This window comes from Bufo gargarizans, chromosome 2 (genome assembly GCF_014858855.1).
Source record: "Bufo gargarizans isolate SCDJY-AF-19 chromosome 2, ASM1485885v1, whole genome shotgun sequence".
Lineage (NCBI taxonomy): Eukaryota > Metazoa > Chordata > Amphibia > Anura > Bufonidae > Bufo > Bufo gargarizans.
In genome coordinates, this window is record NC_058081.1 from 536,762,762 (window position 1) to 536,780,740 (window position 17,979).

The following is a 17,979-nucleotide window of genomic DNA, read 5'->3' on the forward strand; positions in this document are numbered from 1 at the left end:
ACTCCAACATCATATGTCAGCGGAGAGCCGAGAGATCCCTATACATTTCAGCCAAACCAGCTGTTCTGAGCGGTAGTGATGGACAAACATCGGCCAGGACGGTTCACGAACGCGATCGCGCGAACGCGATCAAATGTTCGCGACCCGTAAGTTTGCGGAGGGCCCCATTCACTTTAATGGCAGGTGAACTTGAAAAACCTTTAGCTCATATTTGCAGCCACCAAATACTTAGTAGAAGTGTACAAATAGTCCCACAACATGGACAGTGGCATACTAGAGAGGGATCAATGACAAAAGTTCCAACAAAAAATATGTATCTTAATCAGGGGACATTTTTATCCTTTTAAAAAGAAATTCTCTGAAATGTGCCCTGCACCTAGAAACATTTTATTTTAGGCCACAGGAGTACGGGCCTTAAAAATTAGGCATTTACCTGACATAAAATAAATCATGATTATGTAGCTCGAGGTGCATTATGCGGTCACTGAATAACAATTTTTACTGTAGCCCACTTTTTTTCTACTTTTTTGGGGGGGCAAGTGGCATATCACACCAGTGGAAATTATTTGTTCCAATGTTGTTTGTCACTATCTGTAGCTGAGATAACGCAGCAAAACCGCAAACAAATGCTGCACTACACAAATCACTATATAGAAAGTATATAATTGGTATATAGCACCCCTGCTTCAATCATTTTTTTTGTGGGGCCCACACCAGTAGAAATTATTTGTTCCAATAGTGTTTGTCCCTCTGTATACCTGCAGTATCTCAGCAGAACCGCACACAACTGTTGCACAATACCAATGCACTATAATATATTTTCTATGTTAGAAAGTATATTATAAGTATATTACACCCCTGAGTATGTCACACCTATCGATAGCACACCTATACCAGTCCTTAAAATGACTTTTGTGGCCCTATTAGCTAGCGTTTGGTGTCCCTAACAGCCTGTCCCTGCTCCACACAGTAACCTCTCCCTACACTGGCAAAACACCTAATGTAAAATGGCTGCCAGATCGGGTTTATTTATAAGGTAGGGGGTATGTCCATGTACTGAAACATCTCAATTGGCTGTCCTGTACCACCTGATGGATGTGTCATGGGTCAAAGTTCTTCATAATGTAAAAGAATATGGCGCCGTCGGACATCGCCATATGTACGCCCGTTTGGAGAACCGCGACCGAGCAAAGTTTGCTGCGAAACGACCACCGGGTGAACCGCAAGGCCATCATTATTGGCGAACAATACATTAATGTGGATAAGGGAGTGGCTGCAAGATCTCTGGCTCTGTGAGATAGAGAAGGTTTAAGGGGATAGAGGTGTAGACAAGGTGTTAAGTAGGAGCTTAAAGGCAATAAAATAGGGTAAGTCATGGGTAGTGAATGAGAATTCTGCTCTGCACTGCCTCCAGGGTCAGACTGGCTCTTCAGAGTACCAGAGCTCTGACAATAATAGACTCTAATAAAAAAAAGGGCCCTTAAGATCTTCCTATACACAAAGAGGTTGGGCCCTCAGAATTATTTCCTCTGGTGGGCCCAAGGGACATCAGTCAGACTCTGACTGCATTGGTGGTGATACGATATGGCACGATCATGGTGGTTGTGGCAGGTGGTCACTTTAAGGCTCATTAAGGTTGTGGCCAAGGCAGGGATTGCTAGCTGGGATAGTCCCAATCAATTTATTGTTAATTAGGTTATGTGTGAAAGTGCAAGAGTAAGCCCTTAAGGTTTACCTTGCTCGCTCTTAATAGGCTAGCATTTCTTGTTCTACACAGCTCACTTTTCATCTCATTATTATCACAGGCACAATTTCACATTACTAACATAATGAAGGCAGATTATCTCCACCCCCTCCCTGCACAATCACCTCTGCCCAGGTCACAGATTATGCACACAGACACTATCCTATATAAGTAACTGAGTTGTTTTCTGAGGTTTTAAATTTTTTTAATATTGATTCATTTCCTTTAAGGTGCATATACAATGTTACATAATCTAATTTTGTACAGAAATGGTATCTTGAAGAGGTTTTCCATAAGTTGAATATTGATGGCCTATTGTCAGGATAGGTCATCAATATCTGATTAGTGGGGGTCTGACATCTGGTGGCTGTATAGCGGCTGTGCTTGGTATTGCAGGTCATTTTACTTGAAAGGAACTGAACTGAAAATAGGCCAATGTGACCAATTAACTTGATGTCATTGACCTAAGTGCTCACTTCAAACAGTTGATCAAGGAGGTGCCAGGTGACCCCCACCAATCAGATATTGATGGCTTATCTTAAGGATAGGCCATCAATATTGTGCTCCTGAAAAACCCTGAAAAAGGTTCTTTAAAGGGGTTGTTCGCTTTTTACTTTTGATGACCTACCAGAGCAGCAGGGGAACGACTTCCGGCGCCCCTGCTGATCAGCTGTTTGAAGAGAAAGCAGTGCTCATACAAGCGAAGCCTCCTCTGTTCTGACTACCTGCTCGGTGCAGCAAATGCAGTGGTGGGCAGGTGTAATTACTATGGTGATAGGATGGCTCTGTCCTATGCACTTGAACAGATGGACCTGTCCCACAGAAGTGAATGGGGACCCCATACTTGTAATTACACCTGCTCACCACTGCAATTGCTGCGGCGAGCAGGTAAACAGAGCAGAGAAGGCAACGCTCATTTGAGCACTGATTTCTCTTCAAACAGCTGGTCAGTGGAGGTCCCGGGTGTTTAGAGATGTCCCCCTGTTGGTCTGATATTCATGCCTTATCCTTAGGATAGGTCATTGATAGCAAAAAACTGACAACCCCATTAAGCCTGAATAGCTGATGATGGCAAAGCAGTTATTTTCTTACATAATCCTACTAATAATGCTAGGAAATACTAGTTGCTGACAGATACCCAATGCTATGCATCCTTGCATAAGGCACCTTTATATGCTTATCACTTACAGCTGCTAGTCATGCCATGACCACAAGCACAAGGCCAGATACAGTTTGTTAACATAAGTATGATGATTAGGCTTTATTTTTTACATCAATTCATACCAAGGGTCCCTAACCCTTAAAAGGGTTGTCGGGGTTCAGGGCTGAACCCAAATATATGCTCCCCTTCAGTCCTTTACCATGCAGGAGTGAAGCATTGGGGCACTTCCTTGTTCCGATGCTCCCCTTGCCTTGCGCTCCATCGCACAGCGCTAGGTCTGTTTGTTGTGAGCCAGTGACGTACCGGGCCTCAGATCAGTATTGTAGGCAGCGACTTCTGCCTAGAGATGATGTACTATATGATTTGTGATTTTCATTTTTTTGCCACAATCATGGCACAATCCTTTTCCATACCACCTACCATAGCTTTAGTGGCATTTAAAGGGGTTGTCTGGGTTCAGGGCTGAACCTGGATATAAGCTCCCCTTCAGTCCTTTACCGTGTAGGAGTGGAGTATCTAAGCATTTCCTTGCTCCGATGCTCCCCTTGCCTTGCTCTGCATAGCTAGGTCTGTTTGTTGTGAACCGGTGATATACTAGGCTTCACATCAGTACACTAGGTGGAGACTTCCACATAGCAGGGAGCCTGGTGATGTCACCAGCACAAATTGGTGGTGTATAGCACTGTTCTGGGCTTTTCTAGAGACGGGCATCATTCCCTTTGAACATAGTTTGTATCACCATGCCAGAAAATGTGCGTTAAATGCTGTATCTGAAGAAAAAATACCAATAATAACTGGTGCTCATCCTACAAAAAACAAGCCCTCACACAGCTCTGTGGACAAAAGCATAAAAAAGTTATAGCTGTCTGCATATGACAATGCAAGGTTCTTTTTTTTAATAGAACCGGTAATTCATAATAAAAACTATATATAGTTGCAAGAAAAAGTATGTGAACCCTTTGGAATTATATGGATTTCTGCACAAATTGGTCATAAAATGTGATCTGATCTTCATCTAAGTCACAACAATAGACAATCACAGTCTGCTTAAACTAATTACACACAAAGAATTAAATGTTACCATGTTTTTATTGAACACACCATGTAAACATTCACAGTGCAGGTGGAAAAAGTATGTGAACCCCTAGACTAATGACATCTCCAAGAGTTAATTGGAGTGAGGTGTCAGCCAACTGGAGTCCAATCAATGAGATGAGATTGGAGGTGTTGGTTACAGCTGCCCTGCCCTATAAAACACACACACCAGTTCTGGGTTTGCTTTTCACAAGATTCATTGCCTGATGTGAATGATGCCTCGCACAAAGGAGCTCTCAGAAGACCTACAATTAAGAATTGTTGACTTGCATAAAGCTGGAAAGGGTTATAAAAGTATCGCCAAAAGCCTTGCTGTTCATCAGTCCACGGTAAGACAAATTGTCTATAAATGGAAAAAGCTCAACACTGCTGCTACTCTCCCTAGGAGTGGCCGTCCTGTAAACATGACTGCAAGAGCACAGCACAGCCTGCTCAATGAGGTGAAGAAGAATCCTAGAGTGTCAGCTAAAGACTTACAAAAGTCTCTGGCATATGCTAACATCCTTGTTAGCGAATCCACGATACGTAAAACACTAAACAAGAATGTATTTCATGGGAGGATACCACAGAGGAAGCCACTGCTGTCCAGAAAAACATTGCTGCACGCTTACAGTTTGCACAAGAATTACTCCTGACCGTTGTGCACGTCTGATCTGCAACTACGGGAAACGTTTGGTTGAAGTTATTGCTGCCAAAGGAGGTTTAACCAGTTATTAAATCCAAGGGTTCACATACTTTTTCCACCTGCACTGTGAATGTTTACATGGTGTGTTCAATAAAACCATGGTAACATTTAATTCTTTGTGTGTTATTAGTTTAAGCAGACTGTGATTGTCTATTGTTGTGACTTAGATGAAGATCAGATCACATTTTATGACCAATTTGTGCAGAAATCCATATAATTCCAAAGGGTTCACATACTTTTTCTTGCAACTGTACATTTAGTATCGCCATAATCAAACTGACCCACAGAATAAGGCTACATGCACACGACCGTTGTGTGTTTTCCGGTCTGCAAATCGCGGATCCGCAAATCACGGATGGCGTCCGTGTGCGTTCCGCAATTTGCGAAACGGCACGGACAGCCTTTAATATAACTGGCTATTCTTGTCCGCAAAGCGCGGACAAGAATAGGACAGTTTATTTATTTTTTGCGGGGCCACGGAACGGAGCAACGTATGCGGACAGCACACGGAGTGCTGTCCACATCTTTTGCGGCCCCATTGAAGTGAATGGGTCCGCATCCGAGCCGCCAAAACTGCGGCTTGGATGCGGACCTAAACAACGGCCGTGTGCAAGAGGCTCAAGCTTGTCGTGCCACTTTTAGCATATAATGAACACCATAAAGACAAAATCTAAAAAAGTATGGCAGAAATTATTTTTTTTTTATTTCACCCGAGGATGCTATTAAAAAAAATACAACTTGCCCAGCAATAAATAATCCCTGAAAAGTCATGTTGAGTAGAAAAGTAAAAATGCTATGAATCTTGGAAAGAAGGGAGGAACAAACAAAAATGTAAAAACAAATTTTATCTTGAGTGAGTCTATTGTGCATTGGAAATATAGACAAAGTTACAGCAAAACATTGTATCATCGCATCTGGAAAAAAAAGTGCCACAAAATATCAGATACCTGTAAGGCTGTGCTTCAGACAGAAACTTCCGTTGTTCCAAAGGGCTGGCATTGACCCGTAGCTCCTTAACCACGACCTGCGCAGGAGTGTAGTCTGAGAATATCTCCCCCAAAATAACCTTCATGGGCAATGAAAAAAAAAAGTAATCGGACACGGTAGGTGAAATAGGTAATGTGTTTATTCATGTTGTACTCCAAAATAATCTATATAATGTATAATATTCTAGCATTTACATGCACATATGATGGACAGCGAATAGTTATGAACGTTGCTTTACTGCGTGTTCCCCAACTAATGAGTCTACAGTGCCAGTAGCCTGGGAATCACTTAATATTCCTGGTGCCACTAGTGTACAGGAAGCATAAATTATAGTGCACTACTGGGTCCAGGAAGAATATACATTTAGAGTCCATTCACACGTCAATACTTCTGGGTCCGCAATTTTGCGGAACGGGTGCGGAACCATTCATTTCAATGGGGCCACAAAAGATGCGGCAGCACACCGTGTGCTAGTTCCATTCCGCAGCCCTGTAAAAAAAAAATAGAACATGTCCTATATGATAGGCGGTATCCGCGTTTTGCGAATTTGCAATTTGCGCACTGCAACAGTTACAGACATATAAAAAAAGCCATGTCACTTGGCATCTTTAATATGCTTTTTGCCTTTTAATACCCAATGTGACTTAACACCATCTGTCATAAATTAACTGTGGTTGGTAACATATCAAAGGTTTTTGACCTCGTGGGATCTAATGAACTACTTATTTCAGTTGTATATCCATTAGATTGACCAATCAAAGGCTGTCGCTGTGGCGTAACCTTGAACGTCCATGATTAGCCAATCCCCATTTTGTCCCAATAGACTTGTCATTGATTGATGTGGAAAACAACACCAGTTTCAGTGGAACAGTGCATTTATTGAAAGGTAAGAACAGTATTTTTGGAGTATAAGACTCACTTTATTAGAAATATATATTTTTTTTTTTAGTGCCTACATCTAGTCTGCAGTCAGACTTGCCTGTCATATTTGAACTGTGGTTTTGACCTCAGGGTATCTAAGGAACTACAAATTTCAATTGTATATCCATTAGTACCATTACATGTATTCTCCTATGCATCTGTAGACATTCTGCTTCCAATATTCAATTAAGCAAAAAAGCAAAAAATACATCATGTACACCTTACAAAGATGCTAATTAAATCTTCAATAAGGGAAATATAGTAATATCAATATTAAAAGGAGAATTACAAGTCTGGCCAATCAAGGTCTGTCACTATGGCATCAACGTGGACATCCATGATTAGCCATTCCCAATCTTGTCCCAATGGTCAACTTGTCATTACACTCCGGGGATAAAGAAGTTTTGAACAATGCATTTATTGAAAGGTATGAACAGTATTTTTGAACTATAAGACTCACTTTTTTAGAACGCTGGCATGAGTCACTTCATGTGCTTTATGGGTTAGATCATGTGACCTCACTGACCAATCCTAGCCCTCCTGCACATATATAAGTGTCTCAGCCCCCTTCAAAGATGCCTCAGTGTCAAGGTCCTTGTTTCTCTGCTTGTATTCCTGTGTACCTGGCTCTTGCTTGTGTTTCTGGACTCTGCTACCAGTCTGATCCCTGCCTGCTTGCCTTGAATCTCCTGTTGCCAACATGGACTGCCTGACCTGTACCTGTGCCTGTGCCACCTGCACAGACCTATTGCTTGTTTGACTTTCCCTCTGCCTCATCCTTCGGTCCTGCACTGTTGCTCCTGGTTACAACTCAGCCTGCTGAATACGTCTGTACCTCTGGTACCTTTCTCAGGTACCTCCTGGTCTGCCTGGACCAGCTGTCTTGTGTGACAATCCTCCTCAAGAGCTAGTGACCTGGTGTTCCCCTCGGGAAAGTCTATCCCCACCCTCAGGGGTACTGTGAAGATCAAGGGGTTCACTTATACAATGCCCTTAGAGGAGGTAGGACACGTGACACAGTGGGTTCACTCCTGCTGGTTCATGACATGTACACTGTAACTTGTAATGTTTATTGTGATGATGTTGCTACTCCTATCATGTGACCACATGCGCCATTGCTGTTTGTTTCAGTGGTCAAAAGATGAGACACTAGGAGTAACGGGAGCTGACTGTAATTTATTAACCCCTTCATCCTAGACTATTGAACGCTCCACTTTATTAATCTACCAGGGAAGTTTGAATTAATTGAAAATAGCTATTTTTTCAAATTCCTGTCTTTAAACCAGTGGGGCATCTTACTGTGAGATGTGTCTTATAGTCCAAAAAATAAGGTATATGCCAGTGTATTTTATTCTATTGGTTTTGGATGCCTTATAGTCATTTAATGTATTGTTTTTCCTAAAGACCATCATTGGGCTCTTTTATTTGTACAGATTACATTCCTCAACCTTTCCCCTTCTCTCTTCCTCCCTTTTTCTGATCCATCCCTACTTCAGAGAAATCCAAAGGGAAAAAAAGGACTGTCAGTGCTCACCTTTCCAAACCAGCCATTTCCAATCTCCTGAAGATAGCTTAGGTCCTGCCGACTAAATCCTGTCTGTTTCACTGTGCATACAGAAAATATAGTTAGTACCAGTTTTCCAATAACATATATAGCAAATGTATCTGTTCAATCACTAGTATTTTACACATTCTCAAATGATTGACATTAAAGGGGTTCTCTGGGCTTTTCATAAAATTCTGCCATCTTCTGGTCTGTGTAGGAAAGTTAGTTTGGGCAATGCTTACCCATCCATCGCTGTTGTCTCAGCTGTGCTCACAGTGGCTGTGGGCTCTATTGCCGACATGATGAATTCCCAAGTCTTCCTGTTAAGCTGCATATACTGTATATGCAGTAGAACAGGAAGACTCGGGAACACATCGAGTTGTGCATGCAGCCAGGATTTTATTAAAAGCCCAGAGAACCCCTTTAATGAAGAATACAATGTCAATGTCAGGACCTCCACAGGGCAGTCCCCACAAGCCCATACCTTATACTTAAATATTCTGCAACAGAACCAAATACACAGTAGAGCAGAATTCAACTCTATCACTGTCCTGAGGAAAGCAATACAGTTGCATTCAGGAGAGCATTTTCTTCTGCCAGCCAGGTGGATAAGTACCAGATGCACCTAGCATTAATTAATGCTGAGAGCATCAGATCCCTATGTAACTGACTGGTGGCTGTGAGGAGAGCTCACAAGGCCTCATAGCCATTGGCCTACTAGGAAATTTATTTTTAGGGTCTATGGCCAGTCTATCCCTGCACATAATCAAGATAATACATAGGGGGAGATTTATCAAACTGGTGTAAAGTAGAACTTGCCCATAGCAACCAATCAGATGCCACCTGTCACGGTCTCTCCCGTGACAGGGGTCAGAAGATCTAAGAGACTGGATGCACGAGATGTGATCTGACAGCCTCTTTGGTTTCACTTGTTTCTGTGTTGTTGCTGGTTATGACCACACCTCTTGTCTCAGGTGTAGCTTAAGTGGTCATTCCAAGTATATGCTATGCGGTTGATAGCTCCCTTCTGGTTGTGGAAGTGCTGGTGTTTGGTTCTCCTCTGAGTTCCTGCTCGTTCGCGTACATCAGACTTAAGTGTCTTTTTCCTATTTCTAGTTTGTCGTATTCCCATATCTTTTGGTATTAAGCCTGAGGGAGTCTTCTGTTCCTTCAACTGGGAAGGAACAGGTCATCTTTTGTCCTGACACTATTTCCAGGGCCCTTTAAGGTCAGATAGGGTTTAAGGTTCCTGCATATGAACATTCCTTCCATCGAGGTCTGTTCATACTGATAGTAGTCAAGGCTCGGTTTAGGGATTCACTAGGTGGTGACCTTTTCCCTTTTCCTAGTTTCCAAGCCTAGTACCTTTTCCCTTCCCTCCTGTGTTCGGTGTGGAGTTTACCTCCCACACCGCGCCGTGACATTATCAACCACCATAAACCGTCATTTTTTGTTTGTGTCAGTGAGGCTATGGATCCAATCACTGCACTGGCTAGACAATTGCAGGGTCTGTCTATAGAGGTAGCTGACCTCCACACGCACATCCAGGGATCACAGGCTGCTGGTGCCAGTAGTACTTTCACGAAAATCCTGAGTCCTTGGAAGAGGCTATGTCCCTTGCTGTACGTATAGATAGACGCCTGAAAGAGAGATCTAAGGTCCCTCAATCTCAGGACGAACTATCATATAACATAGCGGCTTCCTCTGATACCTTGGGTGGAAAGACTCCTGAGTTTATGCCTGGTGAAGAATCTATGCAGTTAGAGGACCTACCTCTGGGCCTGCTTGCAAGAGTTTTAGTCCTAAGAAGGGCGTATGTTTTTTCTGTGGAAAAAGGGAACATTTTGTTAATGTTTGTCCTTACGTTCAGCGTCAAGGTGAAAACAAAAAAAAAAGTTTAATTCCCATCTTACTCTTGGTGGGGTGGGTGGGGAGTCAGAGAACCTACTTTTGTCATTTCGTGGTAGTATCTGATTTCTCCTGTCTGCCGAGGTGGCACTAGAGTCCAAAACTGTGGGAATTGAGGTGTTTATTGACAGTGGGGAAGGGGTTAACCTAGTTGATGGTCAGTTCGTCCGTTTGCATGGGTTGACAACAAGTGCATTAGAGAAAAATATTTCGGTGTTTGCAATAGACTCCGCACCATTTACTCAGAAATGTTTGTCACAGATGGTGCAGGACATCTGTTTAAGAGTGGGTGATTGTCATCAGGAAGCCATTTTGTGCTTTGTGCTGGAGGGTCTGCCTACTTCGTTGGTTCTGGGTTTACCATGGTTGAGCAAACATAATACTACAATTGACTGGCGAGACAGATTCTCGAATGTAGTGATTATTGCATGGACAACTGTCTTAATGCATCTCTTTCTGTCTTGACTACTAAAGCTGTTCCCTCTTTCATTTCTGTTTTTTTGTGATGTATTTTCTGAGAGGGGTTGCCAGTGGTTTACCCCCACACCGGGAATATGATTATCCTATCAATCTTATTCCCAGAACAAAGTTTCCCAAATCTAGGTTATGTAACCTTTCTGAACTCGAAAGAGCGGCCATTCGAGAATATATTGCAGAGAGTTTGGCTAAGGGACATATTAGACCTTCCAAGTCCCCAGTGGCAGCAGGGTTTACGTGATCCGTACCACCTTCCTTTGATTCCTGACTTGTTTAACCAGATTGTTGGTGCCAAGGTGTTCTCCAAGTAGGACCTAAGGGGGGCATAGAATCTGGTCAGGATCAAGGAAGGGGATGGATGGAACACGGCGTTTAATACCCCAGAGGGTCATTTTGAGAGTCTGGTCATGCCGTTTGGGTTAACTAATGCTCCTGTGGCTTTCCAGCATTTTGTTATTTATATCTTTCATAATATGGTGGGGAGGTTTGTTGTTGTGTATCTGAATGACATACTAATTTATTCTCTAGATATGAAGACTCATTAGGATCACGTGAGACAGGTGTTACAGATCCTAAGAGAGAGTAAATTGTATGCTAAGAGTACTTTAACACTAGCGCTTTTCTTTTCCAGTATTGAGTTCCGTCCTAGGCATTCAGTACCGGAAAAAAACTGAATATCAGGATATCTTCAGTTCAGTCACTGTATGGTTTTTGGATGGAGAAAATACTGCAGCATGCTGCGGTATTTTCTCTATTCAAATTTCCGGAACACTTGCCAGAACACTTGTCTGCATGCGCAGACCTTTAAAAATGTGAAAAAGATAAATACCGGATCCGTTTTTCCAGATGAAACCTGGAGAGACGGATCCGGTATTGCAATACATTTGTGAGATGGATCCGCTTCCGGATCCATCTACAAATGTTATCCGTTTGCATACAGATTGCCGGACCCGGCAGGCAGTTCCGACGACGGAACTGCCTGCCGGAATCCAGCGACGCTAGTGTAAAAGTACCCTAAGATGGAGAAGTGTGTATTTGCAGTTCAGGAAGTGCAATTCCTGGGTTAACTACTCTTTTCAGGTTTTCGTATGGATCCAGAGAAGGTCCGTGCTGTGTTGGACTGGGATCGACCCGAAAAACTGAAAGCGCTTATGTGGTTTTTGGGATTCACCAACTACTACTGTAAATAATTTTGAACTATTCGACTGCCGTTAAACCTTTAACTGACATGACTAGGAAAGGTTTGGATGTCTCAGTCTAGTCTGATGCGGCATTACAAGCTTTTTCTGTGGTGAAGGAATGTTTTGCTTCGCTCCTATATTGGTGCAACCGGATGTGTCACAGCCATTCATTGTGGAAGTTGAAGCATCCGAGGTTGGGGTAGGAGCAGTCTTGTCCAGGGTCCTTCACCTAGTAAATGGTGCCCATGTGCATTCTTCTCTAAGAAACTCTCGGCTGCAGAGAGGAATTATGATGTGGGTAATAGAGAATTGCTGACCATTAAGTTGGCTTTTGAGGAGTGGCGTCATTGGTTGGAAGGAGCAATTTATCCTATTACTGTGCTTACTGATCACAAAAATCTGGCTTACCTGGAGTCGGCTAATTGACTGAACCCAAAGCAGGCAAGATGGTCGTTGTTTTTGACCAGATTTAATTTAATTGTCACAGCCTATTTGGTTTCACTTGTTTCTGTGTTGTTGCTGGTTATGACCACACCTCTTGTGTCAGGTGTAGCTTAAGTGGTCATTCCAACTCCTCTATTTAGTCTGGTCTTACCCATCATGCTATGCGGTTGATAGCTCCTTTCTGGTTGTGGAAGTGCTGGTGTTTGGTTCTCCTCTGAGTTCCTGCGCGTCCGCGCACTTCGGAGTTAAGTTTCTTTTTTCTATTTCTAGTTTGTCGTATTCCCATATCTTCTGGTATTAGGCCTGAGGGAGTCTCCTGTTCCTTCAGCTGGGAAGGAACAGGTCATCTTTTGTCCTGACACTGCTTCCATGGCCCTTTAGGGTCAGGTAGCGCTCTAGGTTCCTGCGTATGAACCTTTCTACCATTGAGGTCTGTTCATACTGATAGTAGTCAGGGCTCGGTTTAGAGATTCATAAGGTGGTGACCTTTTCCCTTTCCCTAGTTTCCAGGTCTAGTACCTTTTCCTTCCCTCCTGTGTTCGGTGTGGAGTTTACCTCCCACACCGCTCCATGACACCACCTTTCATTTTCCAAAGGAGCTATGAAAAATGAAAGGTGGAATCTGAATGGTAGCTATGGGAAACTAAGCCAGTTCTACTTTAAACCAGTTTAGTAAATCTCCTTCATAAGGTTTTGCGTTTAAATTTACCAATGGGAGAACTGATATGTAATACAGTACCAGAAAGTGTGGAGTGAAAGAGTTAAAGTGTCATAGACTACTCTGTACACAGTGGGGGAGATTTATCAAAACTGGTGTAAAGTAAAACTGGCTTAGTTGTCATAGCAACAAATCACGTTCCACCTTTTATTTTCCAAAGGAGTTGTGAAACATGATAGTTGGAATATGTTTGGTTTCTATGGAAAACTAAGCCAGTTTTCCTTTACATCAGTTTTAAAAAATGGGTGGGTCACATTTACTAATCCTGTCTAAAATGTTTACAATGTAATCATTTATAACCTAATGACTTGCAAAATATATTACAGTGGTGCACGCTTTACAATAAATTTGGCGCATGGCTAGATACTTTTCTCAACTTTTTCACCACCTATTGAATGACTTGCTTTGAGCCAACAGTTTGTGTCAAACTTTTGCCACATGTTGTTGCATCTTAAGACATTCCCTTTAAGCTAAGTCATACTCCTTTCCTTCTAAGCCATGCCCCATCGCTAAGCAGGGTGCAGTGGATTATTCTTTTTTGGAGCATTTGCTTCATAAATAGGTCTAAAACTAAAACTAAATGCATCAAAATATGCAAAAGTTTGGTTCATTTTGCAATAAGGTCTCAGGGATATACACGATATATCTTTCCCAGTGTGTTGGTGAATGTTGAGGAGACCTGGAATGAATAAAAAGGAAGGCGCCAGGTACTTTAATTGTGCATCGTGCAGTTAATTGAATCTTTTATGCAGAATCAGAAGGCCACTTTATTGGAGCTCTACCAAAATAAATCTACAGTAAAAGTCTTTTGAGATATAGTCTTAAACCAGGGCTCATGGGAGATGGGTACCTGTTTTAGGAGCCTGTGTGTTGGGGACGGGTAAAGACACTTCTGAGAGAGGAAGAATGTAGACATCCGGAATGGACTGGGAAGAGGAAGTCTCCTCAGCGGGTGGAGTATACTCCCCAGAAAACTCTTCTCCATCTGGATTTTCAAACTCCTATAGAACATAAAGACATTTTAAAAGAGAATAAAAAGTACAAAAGACACACAATGCAGAAGAATAAATATATCTAAAATATTCTTTATGTAAATTACACTGCTGTATGTAAATATATTGGATGAAAACAAAGGTGGCTGTAGTGCACTATGGTACTTTAAAAAATGTAGCAAAGAGCAGAGGATATGATAAAACAACCAAAGAAGGGTTAGTCACCTGGAAAATGCACCGCTGCTCCGGGGCTTCTTGGTGGAGTCCTGCAGTGATGACATTTCAGCTACACGCACGCCATGGAGGTGGTCACAATGCCATCACTGCACGATAGCAGCAGAGACCAGTGGAAGCAAATGATCAGTGGTGGATTTTCCCAAGGACTAATACTTCTCTTGTATTTTTATCACATGCCCTGCTCTTTGTTACATGTTTAAATATTCCCCCCAGGGATATCTCCATGCACCTTACTGTCAATAAAAAGAAAAGCAAGAGCAGGAGGTACCACAGCACACCCTCTCAAGATACAACATGTACCTCCTGGGGTAGAAACAGGCTGAAATTCTAGACCCAAGAGAGATAGTAACCCACATGTTGAGAACCTAGGGTCTAAATGATTATAGATATTATTAAATTAGAAGATAACTACCCATGATAGTATATTTTTTCCCCATACTTTTAGGCGGGCCACATATGCCCGATATTTCTACCAAATCATGAAGGCTAATAATTAAGCTGTAATCAGAAGTGCTTGGCCGAATCTGAGTCTCCCACTGATGTTAAGAATCCTTCCCCTGTTTTCATAGTAAAGGATTGGCACTCTGCTGCGCTCTGGCATCCACATGATAAGCACTCATCTTGGCACCAATAACAGAATCTGCAGCTCAGACACAGCATCTAGTTGACTGCATAAAGAAATTTTAGAAAGGTGGAAATTTTTTTTTTCAATCCATACATTTTTCAAGCTACTTAAGGGCAATATACAGTAAAATAATACAATGGGCAGATGGTTTGATTGTGATTACACAGTAAACATTTGGACCCATCTAAAAATTGGGAAACTGGGATACTGATGGGTCTGTTCAATGTAAGCCTTTATAAACAGTAAAACAGTGCCACAAATAATACAGCTAGTTAACTATGTAATCAAGTAACAAAAAGTATGTGTTAAAGAAGCAATTAGGGTCCGCGCTTCAACGTAGGGATATCAGAAAAAGCACATCAAACACTGTTCATGCACAGGGCATTGTTTTATATTTTATACGATGATCAAGACTGTGATCTTGTTAGTGAAATAAAGTTATTTCACTATATGTGGGTCTGCACGATGTTTGTATTTTCTTTAAAGGTGCAAGGAGTATAATGGGTTCAGAGACTTAGGAGAGGTGAAGAAGGGGAAATAAGGAAGAAATGGGAAGAAACTAACTGTGCATGAACAGTGTTTGATGTGCTTTTTCTGATATCCCTACATTAAAGCGCGGATCCTAATTGTTTCTTTAACTTTGGACTTAAGGTGGTGGGGACCTACTAACTAAAGAGGGGCTGCAGCTCGTGTGTAGCACCCTTTCCGATCCACAATACACCAGAAAGTACATGAACATTACCTAAAGGGAACATGGTTCATTTTAAACATGGTGTCTGAGCTGCAAGCAGCTTGTTATAGAGCAGGAGTTGAGCAGATTGATAAATGGTTTTGTGGGAAAAGATTCCGTAAAACCTGTTATTTCTTCATTTAAATTGCTGCTCGTTCTGGGCTTTGAAGTCAAGGCGGCGGTCCTATCAGTGATTGACAGCCTTCCCTCTATGACTGTGTATACAGAGATAGTTTTCCCCTGTAATTGGAGCTCCTTCACATGCCCCAGTCAAAGTGGAAACAAGCAAAATAACAAAAAGTCTAAATGGTTTCCAATGGTTTTATGACCTCTTTGGAGGCACATATTGCAAAAATATATAAAACAATAAGCAAAAAAAAAAAAAATACAACATTTAAAAAATGTAAAAATAAATGCCCACGCCAACAGAAACTGGTGCCATAACGGTTTATGTGAGACTTATATAGCGCTGCTATATTCCACAGCGCTTTACAGACATTATCATCACTCACTGTCCCCAATGTAGCTCACAATCTAAGGTCTTTATCAGTATGTCTTTGTGGTATGGGAGGAAATCGGAGAACCCGGAGGAAACCCACGCAAACACAGGGAGAACATACAAACTCCATGCAGGTGTTGTTATATATCAAAAGGATGGACACAAAATAAGGAACCTATATTAACATTTTGTGATCAATTTGCAAATTGGAAACAAAAAAATAAATATCTAAAAATATAAATAATAAACCCAATGTGTCACATAAAAAAGTCCCAGAAATTATTTTGGTAGCCCAACATAAATGTTAGGCCCCTTAAACCACCACGTATGCTATATCACAAAAAAAGGTCTAGTTTAGTTAGGCAATAATTTGCCTGCTCTTTTGAGTAACTGGTTGTAAACATATCTGAGAGACTTGCTTTCATCCTATAAGACGTTTAACATTATAACTTCTACATCATAAATACATATGTCTGTTTTGGTAAATACGTGTATTCTATATGAAATAATAATTCGGAACTATGCATTGTGCCATTCCCCTATTCCCCCAGGAATTGCTAGTTGGTGATGTGTCCCTAAGCACTGTGGCACTGTCCAATCACCACCGACAGTGTAGGACATACAGAGGAATAACACAACACAGATTTATCAGGAAAAATGTTCTAGAATTATTTCATGGAGAATACAAGTACTTACTAAAACAGATATTTCAGCAGCAGTGACTGGACTTCTATAAAGTCCATGGTGGCATGATAGCAACATTTAGTTGATGAAGATTTGTGAATACCTTTTGTGAAAAACTCCTCACAGCTTTTCCCGGCATGGTGGTGCCCTTATGTGACATAAGAGGCTCACCGGCCAGTGGTGCCCCCAGCAGCAGGAAGCCCACTCAAATGAAGATCAAAAAGGGGCATAGCACTAAACCAGTTCATTAAGAACATGGGACAGGGTCAGACTAGCCAAATAGAGTAAAAGAGGATCCTCTGGTAGGCCCAGCCATAGTGGGCCCCAAAGGTCCAAGAGAAAAAAACCATCTGAAGCTGACATGGGGGGTCACAAGGTTATGTCATTATATGGTGTTACAAAACTGTTAGTTACACTGTTACAAAACTGTTAATTGCACTGTGTGCGGTCGGTCAGGACTTCAGGGACCCATAACTCCCGAACCCTTGGACCGACGGAGCCGGATTTTGGATATGTTGTTCCCCTACACCAGGACTGTCTGAGGATACCGAATGTAAAGATGTACCCCCTGGTTTTGGGGTACATCCAGAACTTGGGTAACATTGTGTGTGGGTTGATTATGTTAAAGGCTTATCTGAGGGGAGGAGACGTGGGGGCTGTCCCAGACATGTAATTGTGTATTGTGGTAATCATGTAAATGTAGCCCTTCCCAGGGCAGGATGGCATAAAAGGAGGCCCCGGGTCAATAAACATCAGTCTTGCTTAACCTTCAAATCGCAGCCTCGACTCGTTTGTGGAGGGGGGAAGGATTATCCTAGCTGAAAGATCATTACCGGGATTGTTCTACATTTACAGGATCCTTCTGGATACCGAGACGAAGCGGCTCCTCTCTCTCTCCCTAAACAGAGATCCAGACTATCCAAGCGGTCCAGCTCCCAGCTAGCCGGGGAGTAACCGTAACATTTGGATGGCAGCAGTGGGATTGTCCTGGATTTCCTAGGAGAGGTACTGAACGGATGGAGAGCGCTTACGAAAAATTGAAACGTGCGACCCTGAAGGATTTACTCGAAAGCAGAGGGGGGAACGCCAGCAACCGTCCGAGAAGGGAACTGATCGCAGAACTAACCGAACTGGATCAGGGCTTCACGATGGCAGAAACCCCGACCACGAGTAGTGACGAAAAGACCAGGATTGTTCGGGAGAGGCTCTCTCTATACGGGCCGAACCCGCCTATGGAACTGGTACAGCAGTTGATGGCAGAAGCGGACGAGGATATACGGAAGGCTCGAGCCCACGAACTCAGCCTAGTGACCGCACACCGCAATGCCGAAGCACCGCAGGTAA

General features: G+C 42.4%; 1 protein-coding gene across 1 annotated transcript in view; it reads right to left on the bottom strand.

Annotated features, from left to right (window-relative positions):
- The window catches only part of LMTK3 (lemur tyrosine kinase 3), an 89,976-nt gene that overhangs the window by 39,440 nt on the left and 32,557 nt on the right, over positions 1 to 17,979 (bottom strand). The window contains exons 3-5 of the mRNA XM_044278066.1: positions 13,719 to 13,869; positions 8,129 to 8,199; positions 5,634 to 5,752 (exon numbers count right to left, since the gene is read on the bottom strand). Of these exons, the coding sequence (XP_044134001.1) occupies positions 5,634 to 5,752; positions 8,129 to 8,199; positions 13,719 to 13,869 (341 nt within the window). The remainder of the gene's footprint in view (positions 1 to 5,633; positions 5,753 to 8,128; positions 8,200 to 13,718; positions 13,870 to 17,979) is intronic.